The sequence below is a fragment of the Hoplias malabaricus genome, chromosome 17 (assembly GCF_029633855.1).
Source record: "Hoplias malabaricus isolate fHopMal1 chromosome 17, fHopMal1.hap1, whole genome shotgun sequence".
Taxonomy (NCBI): Eukaryota; Metazoa; Chordata; class Actinopteri; order Characiformes; family Erythrinidae; genus Hoplias; species Hoplias malabaricus.
In genome coordinates this window covers 22,042,467-22,058,203 of record NC_089816.1, presented here as the reverse complement: position 1 = coordinate 22,058,203, position 15,737 = coordinate 22,042,467, and the positions used below count along the sequence as shown (strand labels likewise).

Genomic DNA, 15,737 nt, shown 5'->3' with positions numbered 1-15,737 from the left:
ACAACACTAAAACAATTAAGTTTTAGTAGCCAAAAAATCATAACTGCTGAGCTACATCATTATATGATGACCATTATATTATTATACACTAAAAATGGACTGTTAAAACCCTGGACAGGAACAGCCTGACTACTATTGGTACTAGTATAAAAAAGTTAATAAAAAGTTTGTATTACTACTTTACATATAAACTTCTGTCTCATTCCTGACACAATGCACCTTTAAGGTCAGTGGAGGTGATCAAATGGATGAGCGTAGAAACAAAAAGAGTTTTTTTTTTTTTTTTTATGATTAAGCAGGTTGACACAGAGTGAGAGGTTCCAAAATTAATGACGTGACAGTTGGTGGATCTTCTTTTTTCTGTGTAAATGGTCCTAATTCTCTTTAAGATATCTGCATAATATCTTCTTGAATGTCCACAAGCCCAAAAAACAATTAAAAATAGAATCATATCACCGCAGCTGACTGTAAAAGCAACAACCTACAAAAAACAGGATCCATTTTTCTACTCTATCCCATTGTTAATGATGCTTGAATGTTTGCCATAATGTAAAGAGAAATGTATCAGGTAGTTTTTAATATATAAATATCTTTATTATACATCAAGACAATTAATCCAAGAGCAGTGGACCATAAATACAGGAAAGGATTTATGACATAACCATGGCCATAAATCCTCAGAGGATAGCAAGAGGCCCTGTAGAGAAAATAAGATTTTGTTATAATTCTCCTGCAAATTAAATGAACTAATCAGTTATTACAAACACCATACTAATTTAATACATAGGCCTTATTTTATTAATTGGAAACAGATGAAGGCATTTAAGCTAATATTTACTCAGCATACGGCAAATTTCATTGCGACAGGAAAACAATGTGGAACTCTACAACTTGAAAAAATCTCACACTGCTTTCAAACATTTATTGCTTACTGTATCTATATAGACACATTGTATATTGTGGCGAGTAAGGAATGTTGCATACATTTTCTGAGGAATTATTCCAGTCCATTTCTTTTCTTGTATTCCTGCACATCATTGCTGTGCTGTTTGAATAGCTAAAGGGACAAAGAAAGCATTTTTGTATTTATTTTGAGCAATATCATGGATATTTAATATATATACATATTTACAAGGTATATGAAGAACATTATTATAGCATAATTACCATTGCCCATAGGAAAGCCGTGCTCCCAACTGCTAGTCCAACTCGCAGCATGTTTGGTCTGGAGGGATCTGGTTTTGTTGCAGTGAAAGCATTTCTGCTCACAACTGTAAACAAAAGTGGAAATACATTAATTTAAAAGAGGTAAAAATCAACATTATATATAACAGAACACAAAGCGATTATTTGACAACAGTTCCCAAATCCCTTATGTAGCTTTTTGGATTATACGAAAATTATTTAATATATTAAGTATTCCTCTAAATTTTAACTACATTGTTAGATCAATGTAAATAAATAGAAATGTATTTTTAGGCAACATATTCTTTGAGTGACACTGAATTGTTTTATATTAATCTCGTAGCTGCAGTGCAAAACACAAGTCGTAAACATACAAACATCGTTCACATCAGAGCAGTAGGAACAATTTTTTTACATTTTACTGAACATTGGAGAAATTTTGAAAATATTGTGAAGCTCCTTTTTAGTACTTGAAACTTTTGATGTCAGTGAGCGAAATGACTGTGTCAAATTGTTATTTACCACGGATAAGGAAAGCACGAACATATAAATGACAAGTATTTCATTCGTTCATACGTTTAGCAACGCCAATACGACCTTAACATTAGCTACTGAAGGCTAAGGATGAAGATTTAAGGTCAGTAACAGGCCTGATTTCATTGCGCTAACGGGAGAAAATGAGCGGATTATACACGGCTCACATAGAACGATAGCCAGGATGAGTAGAGTAGGTTCAGTACTTACTCTTATTCAGCTTTGTAGTTTGTAAAAGTAAACGACCTGCCGGCATTTTAACACAATTTACAGATTAGCAACAACTACGCGTTACCGTCTCTGTGCTGTTCGATGTGATAGGTGTTTGCTTGCATTCCCCTACTCTACTTCATCTACCACACAAGAGTGTCCGCACACAGAGAAATCGATGGTGTAAGAAAATGTTTGTTGGGTTTTAAAAAGGAGCGGTTTTTATTTATTATTAATTATTTGTTTGCTTAAAAAGCTTACAAATCAAAGAATGTCAACTTGTCAGAAGGATTAAAGTAGAGATAAGTGAGAAAAAAGATAAAAATTAAAAGCCAACAAAAGACAGAGGGTTAATTCATCCATTAACTGTAAGCGCTTATCCATTATTATCTGTTATTGGTCAAAATATTATTGGACAATAAAAATATATAAATAACACATTATTTTAAATTCCGTTTGAGGTTGGTTCTTTGGGTTTATGATGTCAGAAACCCTGGCTTTCTTAATCTGTCCGTTTGATACTGTTTCTTGTACGCTGCAGTTTCACAGTGGAAACCCTCAGCCAAAGTTTTGGCTACTTATTTTGCTCTTGATACGTCTTATAGTGTATAAACACAAGACAGACATGTTGAGGGGGTTCATTTTACTAGATTTTTTAAACAGCTCATTTCCATGTATTAAATATCTTGTTCACAGGAATTACATTATTTTTAAACAATGTTCATCAGCAGGACTATATACTATGTACTCATTATGGCCATTATGTTTCTAAATAATAGCCTTTCCCTTTTTTGGTTTGAAATGAATGAGCCGTTGTCATTAAATGCTTGCTTTTCAGAGTTATTTGGTATAATTTGATATATAAATTATCACAGAGGTGATTCAAAAGTGTCCACAGTTCAAATATTTGAGTGACTGAGTGAGGGTGTGAAACTGTCCAAAGGATGTGTTCTTGCCTTGAGCCCAATGATTCCCAGTAGCCTCTGGACACACAACAACCCTGAACAGTATGGGACTGATATAGAAAATAAACAAACGAATGAATGAATGAATGAATGAATGAATGAATGGTTTGAAAGTGTAGCTTCTGTCCGTACATGCTGGGGATTATGGCTGTTTAACTTGTGCATGGGGCCTCTCTCTCTCTCTCTCTCTCTCTCTCTCTCTCTCTCTCTCTCTCTGCTTGTGCGCATGCGCACATTATGTCGCTGCCTCCATCTTTGGTTCTGCTGGGCCTAGTGTCACCACGTGAAGAGATCCGACTCTCTCTCTTCACACACTTCACAGTTACACACTTTAATCCGCCAAAGGAGACAAACTCCAGCTCTGATTCATGTTATAGCAAAGCTGCACAAGGCTACAATGCCCTCCATAACGCTGCCGCCTAAAGAGAACGCTCTCTTTAAGAGAATATTGGTAAGTTGTGGGAGGTTTGTTGGCCACTGTGTGTTTTAGTAGCTTTGGCTCTTTAACGGTTTGACATTAACACACACGCACACGCAGAGCTGTCTATAGCACTGGCTTTACACCGTTTATTAACAGGGATACGGGCAGTGTTTGCCTGAACTCATTCTTCTGAAGAGTTACTGGAGCTGCCCATGCTCGGTTCGCTAGCTTAGCTTCTCATTGAGTGAGTTTGCTGTCGCTAAATTTGCTAAATGCACTCGTAAATTCGCTTTTTAACCGCTCGCTCGCTGAATAGACATTTGTATATACCCATTAAGTTTGTTACGTCCTAACTGCGAGTTTGTTTATTGTATTTAACTCCTGTAGTTCACATGTAAAGTCACCCTGAAGCTGCAGTTCACTCCTTACTCCAATTGTCCGTTCCACCTTAAAACAGTGAAGCTGCTTGTCCCGTTCATTATTCTCTGCTTTAACACAAGCAAAAAAAAAACTACTGTTCTGGGGCGTTAGAGGTTTAAATAATTAATTACAGTAAAATCAAGTATTTAACTTTGTTAGCATATCCATAAGTGTGGTGTATGTGCAAGAAAATGTATTATGAGTAAAATAAGTGATCTGCAGTGTTTCCAAAGATACTACCAGGGGGATTCAGATGACCTGGGTTTCTTATGTCATGAAACTAAGAAACCAATCCCATCAACTTATGGGTGGGGCTTTGGAGCTGCAGGCAGGTGGTGGAGGGGTAAATAAGGAAATAGATGTTTGGGATTAGTTACATATACATTTATAGTAATAATTTCTATTAATTGCAAAGGTGTAGCATGGCATTTAAGCAACGTTTATGTAATTTAGGAATTTTGTTTTGGAAATAACTTGTAAATGTCTCATTTATATCATGAAATATGAGTTTTTAGGGGTTACTGCAAAGAGACTGTTATATTAATGGTGAAGTGCACCAGTTTTTCCTTACGTTCGCCATTATTCTGTGGTCATAATATAAACAGTGTCATTTTGAGTGCTTTGATAAGAAGGTTATGTTGCTGCCGCGCAACTCCAGGATCTTGGTGTTCTGGTTTTGATGCTCTCCTCAGGTTTGGTGTGGTCTCCCTGTGTTTGCATAGATATCCTCCAGGGGCTTCTCTTTCCTCCTCTAGTCTGAAACATTAGTGGTAGGAAGACAATGTTTTCACTGGATACTGTGTTGCATTTCTTCACCTGCATGTACTTGTCACTAAATGATTTATATTATTAGTAATAGCTTTTAAAATTTGTTGAATGCGTTTGAGATGATGAACAGATGTTTTTTTACTGTCAATGTCTAAAACTAATGAGAAGTTGATGGCTATAAATGTATTGAGCTGTGTTTGTTCATGTTTGTGTATATTATGTAAATGTGAAAGCAGTATTCAAATAGTTTTAAGGGAGCAGTTATTAGAAAGGATTGCAGTTGCTGTATTTGTAATATTAGCATTGAAATCTGTTGAGGACTAATTGTGGCATTATGTGATAAATCACTCTGGTGAAAGACGGTTGGGCTTGTGAATGGAAGTGGAAAGTACAAATTGCAAACACTTTAAGGCTGCAATCTGTAAGTCTTCAGATTTGCACACACTCTGTATTATTTTTACATTTCTTATGGCTCTGTACCATGATCCCAGTGGAAGCAGTGACTCTGAACATGCCACAGCCCTCCCCTACCAGAGCCCATGCCAGAGGGGCATTCCTGCTTGTTACTGTTGTGTGGATATTTGGCAGGCTCTTCTTCGGATGCCTAAACCGCCATGCTGACAGCTTAGATGGGGATCTGTTTGTAATCAGTGTCCTGCTGGCTGAGCTAGCTTTCTGTGACTGGGAGTGACATTTTTAGCAGCACCAAAGACAGCGCCATTTAGCCCTCTGTGCATATGTTAGATTAAAAAAAAGTGAGAGGAAGTACTCTGTCACAAGGTGAGACTTTCTTTATGTTTGTGTACACAGCTTTCTGACTCAGATAAAAGAAGGTTAAAACCAGTTTACATTTCAGTAGCCTACTATTTCCTTTGTTTATAATGCACAATATAACAGCAAAATTAAATGTTTTTTTTCCCCTCCTATTTTCAGAGATGCTACGAACACAAGCAATATAGAAATGGGCTGAAGTTTTGCAAGCAGATCCTGTGTAATCCAAAGTTTTCTGAACATGGAGGTAAGGGTGCTTATTCCACCAAACTTAATTTGATTGATGAGTGATTTAAATGTAGAAAATATTAACTTTCTTATGGGATGATCATTAAAAGGGATCCAGGGATCTCCTTTGTCATCTATAAGATTTGTATTCTTTTATTGTTGCCTAAATATTATATATTTTTGTGTACTTTACTGATACTTTGTTTTCTTTCTGTCCTGCTTCCTATCTGAAGAGACACTGGCGATGAAGGGACTGACTCTGAATTGTTTGGGAAGAAAAGAAGAAGCGTATGAACTGGTCAGGAGAGGCCTTCGCAATGACCTGAAGAGTCATGTCTGTATCTTTTGCAGTGCACGCTTGTTTTAGATGGGCTATTACAAACAGGTGTAGGAGCATCACAGTGGTTGCCTACATCACCGGTTTCTTACATGCTTTTGAAAATGTGTGGAATTTAGGTCCTTTCCATATCTGTAAAAGTACGTGGAAAAATAAATGTTAGAGTGTGTGTGGGGGTGGGGGGGGTCTTACTTCAAAAGCAATGTTTGGCAGCTACTTAAACGGCTTTCAGTCAGCACCTAAAAATTCCTTGTGCTTGGTGGTTAGTCAGTTCCTGTACTTGGTAATGAGCAGGTTTTAATAACGCTGAGCTGAAGAATGTTGTCTGAGATCCTTCGTGAGGCTGGTACCAACACAAACGCATGCATTAATGATTTTTGAATTATTGCAACATAGCTGGCTAAATCGCCAAAGAGGTTTGGGAAAAAGTGTGGAATTCATAAATGAAATCCTGAGGTTAGGATCTGAGTCGTTTATTGTCCTTAACTACTACTACTCAGGTTGGCATGTGTACGGTTTGCTGCAGCGTTCAGATAAGAAGTATGATGAAGCCATCAAGTGCTACAGGAATGCCCTAAAATGGGACAAAGACAATCTTCAAATCCTCAGAGACCTCTCACTGCTGCAGATCCAGATGAGGGACCTTGAGGGCTATAGAGTAAGAGAGAGAGATTTGTTTTGTGTGTAAAGCTGAAAGTGCACTTACCCAGATACTGGGATGCTGTGCCATAAATGTATGTAATTGATGATATTTTTTATATTATTCAGTCCTATTCGTATTCTTATGCCATGGTAAATTTTTTTTAGATTGGGAAATGGAAATCGTAACCAGTGTTTATTAAATCAATGTTTGACACTCTCCTTTCTACCAATACTAAAACCCGTTCCTCCCTCTATCTCCCAGGAGACCAGGTACCAGTTGCTGCAGTTGCGGCCAGCTCAGAGAGCCTCCTGGATTGGCTATGCCATTGCCTATCACCTCCTTCAGGATTTTGAGATGGCAGCCAAGATAGTGGAGGAGTTCCGCAAAACTCAGCAGGCATGTTTCAATTATAACACGCACCCTTTAGTCCTTTGAACTCTTTGCCTACTTCTTACGGGCATAATTTCACTCTCATTGGACCTTTTGCATTGTCTGTATTCCCACATGCCAGTGGTAAATTTCTTCACAAATTGGTGTTGAATATGTGCAGTTATTATTCACATCTCTAAACATGACTGCACACTTTCAGGCTGCATTGATGAATTTATACAAACCCTTATATTGCTAGTTGGGTAATTAAGCTTATTGTCCTTATTTTAGAAGCCAGATCATGTCTTGTTACACTTTGTCTGTGCGTCCAGATGGAAAATAATGTTTTAGGTGAAATGGGCACTGTTAACCTTATGGGTCTTTCCCCTCTGCCATCTTTCTATCTCCAGACATCTCCAGATAAGGTGGATTATGAATACAGTGAGCTGTTGCTGTATCAGAATCAGGTGTTGAGGGAGGCTGGGCTTTTCAAAGAAGCTCTAGATCACCTTACCACGTATGAGAAACAAATCTGTGACAAACTGGCTGTGGAGGAAACAAAAGGTCTGTGCTTTGAAGTTATAAGCATAAATACTTAACGTGGGAGATAATTTGTTGACCTGGTTGTATGGTTCGTTTTGTCTGCGTTTGTAGGAGAGCTGTTGCTGAAGTTGGATCGATCTAATGAGGCGAAGGAGGTTTATGACAGACTTCAGGAGAGAAATCCTGAGAACTGGAGCTATTACCAGGGTCTGGAGAGTGCACTGAAACCAGGTACAAAAGCACAAACTATTCTAGAGACTCCTCCTGCCTGTACAACCATGCATGCCCAAGTGTCCTCAAAGCAGAACGTCTGACTTTATTCTGTTTGCAATTAGGGAGTGTGGAGGAGAGACAGCAGATCTATGATGATGCCTGTGTGAAGTTTCCTAAGGGTTTAGTCCCCAGGAGGCTGCCCCTGAATTTCCTCACTGGTGAGTGCCAACTAGAGCTGTTTCTTCAAAGACATCATGGGATGCTCCTCCTTATATCGGAATCTTAATTTAAAGTCTATATTTATTATTATTAAATGTTTTCTCTATGATTAATTTACAGTTAAAAGATCATTAATATGTCTTACAAAATTGAGTTATCTTGAAAAGCTGAGGGATTATTTTGGACTTTCTTCAAGTTCCTCATCTGCACTTGATGTGGAAAACGGTTATGAAGTCGGAAAAGTAACATAAGTATAAACATCTTCTGAGCCTAATTTGCTTTAAAAGTTTGTTTGTATTGTGAATCTGTTCAGGAGAGAAGTTCAGAGAGTGCCTGGACGGTTATCTGAGGATGAACTTCACTAAAGGATGTCCTCCTCTATTCACCACACTCAAATCCCTCTATACTGACAAAATAAAGGTAAGACATATTATAATTAGGCTCTCAGTGAAGAAGGGATTACGGTTGAGGTCATTCTTTTAATGTCTCCTGGTAGGTGTCAATCATCGAGGAGTTAGTGGTCAGCTATGAGGAGAGTTTGAGAAGCTGTCGGATGTTCAAACCAAATGGTGGGTGAATTTATTTGCCAGTGAGAAACATTTGAATAGTACAATTTCTCATTGTGAAAAACTGTAACAACAGCACTTTGTGGATGTGAGTTTGATATGTGATGTGGCTCTGATAATAATGATCAGGTCACTGTGTGATTGTAGACTAAGTAAACAGTTAAAATCTGTAATGTGTGACTTTTTTTATTGTTATACAGATGATGGAAAAACAGAGCCCCCGACTACTCTGCTTTGGGTTCAGTATTTCTTGGCCCAACATTTTGACTACATTGATCAACATGGAGTTGCCTTGGAGTACATCAACGCAGCTATTGAAAGCACGCCAACTCTGATAGAGTTATTCCTCATTAAGGCAAAGATATACAAGGTAAAACCCACCTCAGAATTTTAAATCAATTAAAAGTTAAATTTAGTTTCATATACCTTTCAAATTGTAGGTAATGTATGCACATGTTAATGGCGATCATTTTTACATGCTTTCTTTCTGCTCAGCATGCAGGAAACATTCGGGAGGCCGCTCGCTGGATGGACGAGGCTCAGGCCTTGGACACCGCTGACCGATTCATCAACTCCAAATGCGCCAAGTACCTGCTGAAAGCAGGCCTTGTGAAAGAGGCTGAAGAAATGTGCTCCAAGTTCACACGGGTTAGAGGGTTTGGTTTATTATAGAATAACTTACATGGCTGCAGTAGTCTTTCTGTATTGTGTTCTTTGGAATAAACAAATAAGAAATAAGAAAGTGTAAGGTTGTACACAGCCCTCTGGTGGAGAATAGAGTTGAGACATCACTAGTTGAGAGACTCTAATGTGGATAACTTGAATCCTAATTATTTATTTATTTATTTTTATTTTTTAAATACATATAATTATGGTGACTTTAACTCATTTTCATCCCTTGTCTAATTTCAAATGTGTGTTTGTGTTGCAGGAAGGCACATCAGCAGTGGAGAATCTGAATGAGATGCAGTGTATGTGGTTTCAGACTGAATGTGCTCTGGCCTACAAATCCATGAACAAATATGGCGAGGCACTCAAAAAATGTCATGAAATTGAGAGAGTGAGTTATCCACTAGCCCAGCTACGAATGTTCGTGTGGATGAAAATGAAAGATTTACCATTTGCTTATTTTACTCTTTTTAATCTATTTATGCTTCTGTCACCTTTTCCTCTCTCCAGCATTTTGTAGAAATAACTGATGATCAGTTTGACTTCCATACGTACTGCATGAGGAAGATGACCCTGCGCTCTTACGTGGCTCTGCTGAAACTGGAAGATGTGTTGCGGATGCACCCGTTCTACTTTAAAGCAGCACGCACTGCCATCCAAATCTACCTCAATCTCCACGACAACCCGCTCTCCGACGACAGCAAGGAGTCCCAGGCTGACAATAGTAAGACAGCAAACGCATTAAATGATATAAACCCAGCACTTAAATGGGTCCAGTTGGTAAATTTACTAGATGCATTCATCAGTTTTCCAAACCTCTACATGCAAATATATCTATTATCTATTATACCACTTCCTGTCTAGTTGTCTGTGCATTTCTTAATTAAAGGATTTTTTTTTTCTTCTTTGCAGCGAATCTGACTGATAAGGAACTGAAGAAGCTGCGTAACAAGCAGAGGCGAGCGCAGAAGAAAGCTCAGCTTGAAGAGGAAAAGAAAAATGCAGAGAAGGAGAAACAACTGAAGAATCAAAAGAAGAAAAAAGAGGAGGATGATGAGGAGATTGGAGGACCTAAAGAGGAGCTCATCCCTGAGAAACTGGCAAAGGTGTGTGTGTGTGTGTGCGTGCATGCTCATAATCTTTGTGACTGCGCCTTTTGTGTGGTTGGAACTGACAGTGTTTGGTTCATTAGGTTGAAAATCCTCTGGAAGAAGCTGTTAAATTCCTGACTCCTCTGAAAAGCCTGGTGAGGAACAAAATTGAGACACACCTCCTGGCCTTTGAGATCTACCTCCGAAAAGGTGGGCTGACTGCCATGTTGATATTTGTGTACATTTGTTGCTGCTTAAATATTTAATAATAAGGGTTTTGCAGAGGACCATTTTTTTATAGGCTTACAAATGTCCATCCATCCATTATCCACCGCTTATCCGGGTCCGGGTCGCGGGGGAAGCAGTCGGAGCAAAGAAACCCAGACCTCCCTCTCCCCAGCCACCGACTCTAGCTCCTCCGGGGGTATACCGAGGCGTTCCCAGGCCAGTCGAGACATATAGTCTCTCCAGCGTGTTCTTGGTCTGCCCCGGGGCCTCCTCCCCGTTGGACATGCCCGGAACACCTCTCCAGGAAGGCGTCCAGGAGGCATCCGAACCAGATGCCCGAACCATCTCAGCTGGCTCCTCTCGACGTGGAGGAGCAGCGGCTCCACTCCGAGTCTCTCCCGGATGTCCGAGCTCCTAACCCTGTCTCTAAGGGAGAGTCCAGACATCCTGCGGAGAAAACTCATTTCAGCCGCTTGTACCCGCGATCTCGTTCTTTCGGTCACTACCCAAAGCTCGTGACCATAGGTGAGGGTTGGGACGTAGATTGAACGGTAAATCGAGAGCTTTGCTTTTCTGCTCAGCTCTCTCTTCACCACAACGGACCGGTACAGAGCCCGCATTACTGCTGACGCTGCACCGATTCGCCTGTCAATCTCACGCTCCATCTTTCCCTCACTCGTGAACAAGACCCCGAGGTATTTAAACTCCTCCACTTGAGGCAGGATCTCACTTCCAACCTGGAGAGAGCACTCCACCCTTTTCCGGCTGAGTACCATGGACTCGGACTTGGAGGTGCTGATCCTCATCCCTACCGCTTCACACTCGGCTGCAAACTGGTCCAGCAAGAGCCGGAGGTCCCGGCTCGATGAAGCCAACAAGACCACATCATCTGCAAAAAGCAGACATGGAATCCTGAGACCACCAAACCGGACACCCTCCGCCACTTGGCTACGCCGAGAAATTCTGTCCATAAAAATTATGAACAGAACCGGTGACAACGGGCAGCCCTGACGGAGTCCAACTCTGACTGGAAACCAGTCAGATTTACTGCCAGCCATACGAACCAGACTCCTGCTCTGTTTGTACAGGGACTGGATAGCTCGTAACAAAGAGCCCAGTACCCCATACTCCCTGAGCACCCCCCACAGAATACCCCGAGGGACACGGTCGAATGCCTTCTCCAGATCCACAAAACACATGTAGACTGGTTGAGCAAACTCCCATGCACCCTCCAGGATCCTAGCGAGGGTAAAGAGCTGGTCCTGTGTTCCACGACCGGGGCGGAATCCGCATTGTTCCTCCTGGATCCGAGGTTCAACTATCAGTCGGACTCTCTTCTCCAGTACCCCCGCATAGACCTTACCGGGGAGGCTGAGGAGTGTGATCCCCCTATAGTTGGAACACACCCTCCGATCCCCCTTTTTGAAAAGGGGAACCACCACCCCAGTCTGCCAGTCTAGAGGCACTGCCCCCGATGTCCACGCGATGTTGCAAAGACGTGTCAACCAGGACAGCCCCACAACATCCAGAGCCTTGAGGAACCCGGGGTGAACCTCATCCACCCCCGGGGCCCTACCGCCAAGGAGTTTCCCTACCACCTTGGCCACTTCAGCCCCAGTGATAGACGAGCCCCCCCCGGGGTCCCCAAGCTCTGCTTCCTCTGCGGAAGACGTGCTGGTGGGATTGAGAAGATCCTCGAAGTACTCCTTCCACCGTCTGATGACGTCCCCAGTCGAGGTCAACAGTTCCCCACCCCCACCATATACAGTGTTGGTGGAAAACTGCTTTCCCCTCCTGAGTCGCCTGACGGTTTGCCAGAAACTTCTTGGAGCCGACCGAAAGTCGTTTTCCATGTTCTCACCGAGCTCCTCCCACACCCGAGTTTTTGCCTCAGCGACTGCCGAGGCCGCAAGCCGCTTGGCTCCCCGGTACCTGTCGGCTGCCTCCGGAGTCCCCTGAGCCAACCAGGCTTGATAGGACTCTTTCTTCAGCTTGATAGCCCCCCTCACCCGGGGTGTCCACCACCGAGTGCGGGGGTTGCCACCCCGACAGGCACCGACAACCTTGCAGCCACAGCTCCGTTCAGCCGCCTCAACAATGGAGGTCCGGAACATGGCCCACTCGGACTCAATGTCACCAGCCTCCCCCGGGATGCAGTCGAAGCTCTGCCGGATGTGGGAGTTGAAGATCTTTCTGACAGGTTCCTCTGCCAAACGTTCCCAGCAAACCCTCAGCACACGTTTGGGCCTGCCAGGTCTGTCCGGCATCCTCCCCCGCCATCTGATCCAACTCACCACAAGGTGGTGATCAGTTGACAGCTCAGCGCCTCTCTTCACCCGAGTGTCCAGAACATATGGCCGCAGGTCAGATGATACGACTATAAAGTCGATCATCGAAATGCGGCCTAGGGTGTCCTGATGCCAGGTGTACTTGTGGACACCCTTATGTTCGAACATGGTGTTCGTAATGGACAAACTGTGACGAGCACAGAAATCCAATAACTGAACACCACTCGGGTTCAGATCAGCTGGGCCGTTCCTCCCAATCACGCCCCTCCAGGTCTCACTGTCATTACCCACGTGAGCGTTGAAGTCCCCCAGCAGAACAATGGAGTCCCCAGAATGAGTGTTCTCCAGCACTCCCTCTAGGGTCCCCAAGAAGGCATGGTACTCTGAACTGCTGTTCGGTGCATAAGCACAAACAACAGTCAGAGCCCTTTCCCCAACCCGAAGGCGCAGGGAAATTACCCTCTCGTCCACTGGGGTAAACCCCAACGTACAGGCGCTAAGCTGGGGGGCTATGAGTAAGCCCACACCTGCCTTACGCCTCTCACCCTGGGCAACTCCAGAGTGAAAGAGCATCCAGCCCCTCTCAAGGAGATTGGTTCCAGAGCCCATACTGTGTGTCGAGGTGAGCCCAACTATATCTAGCTGGTACCTCTCAACCTCGCGCACCAGCTCAGGCTCTTTTCCCACCAGAGAGGTTACGTTCCATGTTCCAAAAGCCAGTTTCAGTAACCGAGGATCAGAACGCCAGGGCCCCCGACCCCGACCGCCACCCGATCCACAATGCACCAGACCCGGATTACTACCTCTCCCACAGGTGGTGGGCCCATGGGAGAGGCTTACAAATGTGATCATTTGAATATGAGTGCATTATTTAGCACCAAACCCAGAATGGAATTAAAAATAAATGTAAATTTCTCCTCATGTTCTAATCATCGCTTTGTGGATGTGTGTCCGTTTAGAGAAATATCTTTTGATGCTGCAGTCGGTGAAGAGAGCCTTCTCTATGAACCCCGACCATCCCTGGCTTCACCAGTGCCTCATCCGCTTCTTTAAAGGAGGTGTATACACAGTTTTTAAACACAGATATGTATGTGTTTTCATTTGTAAACGGTTTGTAACCCGTTCATGTTGTGTTCACAGTGGCTGACAATAAAAGTCTCCCTCAGCCAGTCCAAACTGTCCTGAAGCAGGAGATCACGCGACTGTTTGGAGAGAGCGATCCTAAGAGCTACAACAAAAACTTCTTGAGCAAGCACACCAGCTCCATACCCCACAGATTAGCAGGTACAAAATCGCTAAATCTCTTGTCCTGTTTTCTAAATCTGTCCCTTTGCTTTCCAGTCTGTACATTTTGCACTAAAGAAAGCACTTTGGAAGGAATGAAGTCCATATCTCATAAGTATATACAATGAATTCTGGTTTTACATGGCTGGAGTTACATTTGCATAATGTAAAACATTTATACCTCTCAACTCTTAGTTAAGGTTTAAAGAGTTGTCTTTGTGTGTGTGTATAGCTGCAAAAATGATGGTTTTTCTGGACCCCTCTTCTGAGAGCATGGCAGCTGAGTTGGCTACCTCTCTGGACGAGTCCCTCACTGGCAGAACTATAGAGGTACCAGTACTACTACTGTTTTAATATCATCAGAATATTCATATCTTCAGAGCTTTTAGTCTTTGAACTATTTCCTTGTCTGCAGTCCTTAGAGTTTCTTTCTGTGTGTTTGTGTGTCAGATGTGCACTGAGGTGTTGCAGGCTCTTAAAGATGGTAGTCTAGGATCAGAACAGCAGAAAGTTCTGGAGTCGTACCGAGCATCCTGCCATGGCATCTACCCCTACTGCCTCGCCTTTATGCCTCCCGGTTACCAGGACAACGCTGCCATTACCACTAATGGAGACCTATCCTCTGGCGATCATGAGGACATGACCAACGAGATGTGAGAAGTTATAAAAAAGAGCAAGGAATGTGTGGGTTGTGTTTGTATTTTTTATTTTCTTTTTCTTTTTGGTGGCTGGATGCCATTTCAACACCAGACGCCCAACAGAGGTTGTAACTCTACTGCAGTAAACAGACCAGGACTTCAGCTTCCGGTATCAGCAACAGATGTGCAAACCATGGGGTGATGGGGGAAAGAAAGAAAAATTGTTTTAATTTCTTTTTTCCCTTTCTTTTCCTTTACTTTAAATAAATATGGCTAATAACTAATCATAAAAATAAATAACCAATAAGTGGCATGTACGCGGAGAATTGAACATCAATGAAAATGGTTACTATAAACTTGACACGTTTGTCTGACACATGCACATCCTTCACATGTTTTTAAGAGTAATTTATATAAAAGAATATTAAAGAGAACAAAAAAAGCTATTGAGGAGCAATGCTCTTGATCCTGGTTTGACTGGGTGGTTGTGTACCAGACCTGTGGGTGGGGGTTAAAATGGCTGTGGCCCCAGTTTGGAAAGACTTTGAGGGAAAAGAGTGCATGGGACAGGGTTAAAAGGCACGCTAGCTGAGAGAAACGAAGAAATAACAGTTCCAGAGTCAGTCAGTTTGTGAGGAAGCCCTGAACAGCTGCCAGAAAGAGACTGTATTGCTCAGCTTATGAGCACGAGTTCAACAGGATTGCTGAGGGAGAGAGAGACTCTCATCTCTTCTTTTAATTTCTTTCCTCCATTTTTCCTCTCTCATTTGTCTCCTGAATTTGGTTACTCAGTGAATGTCTGAACAGTGGTAGTGGCTCTTACTGTGACCATACTCCTTTGTTGTTGTTTTTTTTTTTTTAACCCTTTTTGGCCTGTTTTTATCTCTCCCTAAATTTGTTTGAATAATTCTGTCTTGTTTTCTATTATTCAAGAGCCTGCCGATCATACCACTGTCTCAACTCAGTCCCATCACTCGACGCTCAAGAACAGTTACAAATAAAAAAAAAATTTGAATTTAATGAACTTAATCTTCATGTGTGATCATACATCCTGTACACGGTTTTGTTGTCCCCATAACATTCACAATTTTTCCACAATATTAACCATAGCTTGAATATTATTACTATTTATTTATCAGCAGTCTCA

General features: G+C 42.1%; 2 protein-coding genes across 3 annotated transcripts; one reads left to right on the top strand and one right to left on the bottom strand.

Annotated features, from left to right (window-relative positions):
* Positions 1-544: 544 nt before the first annotated feature.
* Positions 545-2,091, bottom strand: ndufc1 (NADH:ubiquinone oxidoreductase subunit C1). The gene is made up of 4 exons (XM_066650074.1): positions 1,930-2,091; positions 1,168-1,271; positions 985-1,057; positions 545-697 (listed from the first exon to the last, which is right to left on the bottom strand). Exons 1-3 carry the CDS (start codon positions 1,973-1,975, stop codon positions 998-1,000), a joined length of 210 nt encoding a protein of 69 aa, XP_066506171.1. The 5' UTR covers positions 1,976-2,091; the 3' UTR covers positions 545-697; positions 985-997.
* Positions 2,092-3,140: 1,049 nt separating this feature from the next.
* Positions 3,141-15,735, top strand: naa15a (N-alpha-acetyltransferase 15, NatA auxiliary subunit a). Of its 2 annotated transcripts, none has more exons than XM_066650003.1 (20): positions 3,141-3,345; positions 5,437-5,521; positions 5,736-5,840; positions 6,340-6,497; positions 6,744-6,878; positions 7,262-7,415; positions 7,506-7,625; positions 7,730-7,825; positions 8,140-8,246; positions 8,323-8,395; positions 8,593-8,762; positions 8,888-9,040; positions 9,324-9,452; positions 9,572-9,785; positions 9,974-10,167; positions 10,254-10,362; positions 13,628-13,726; positions 13,809-13,952; positions 14,185-14,282; positions 14,403-15,735. In XM_066650003.1, exons 1-20 carry the CDS (start codon positions 3,292-3,294, stop codon positions 14,607-14,609), a joined length of 2,604 nt encoding a protein of 867 aa, XP_066506100.1. In that variant the 5' UTR covers positions 3,141-3,291; the 3' UTR covers positions 14,610-15,735. The 2 variants fall into 2 exon arrangements, with proteins under 2 accessions (XP_066506100.1, XP_066506101.1); XM_066650004.1 differs by lacking the exon at positions 3,141-3,345 and adding an exon at positions 3,457-3,559.
* Positions 15,736-15,737: the final 2 nt, after the last annotated feature.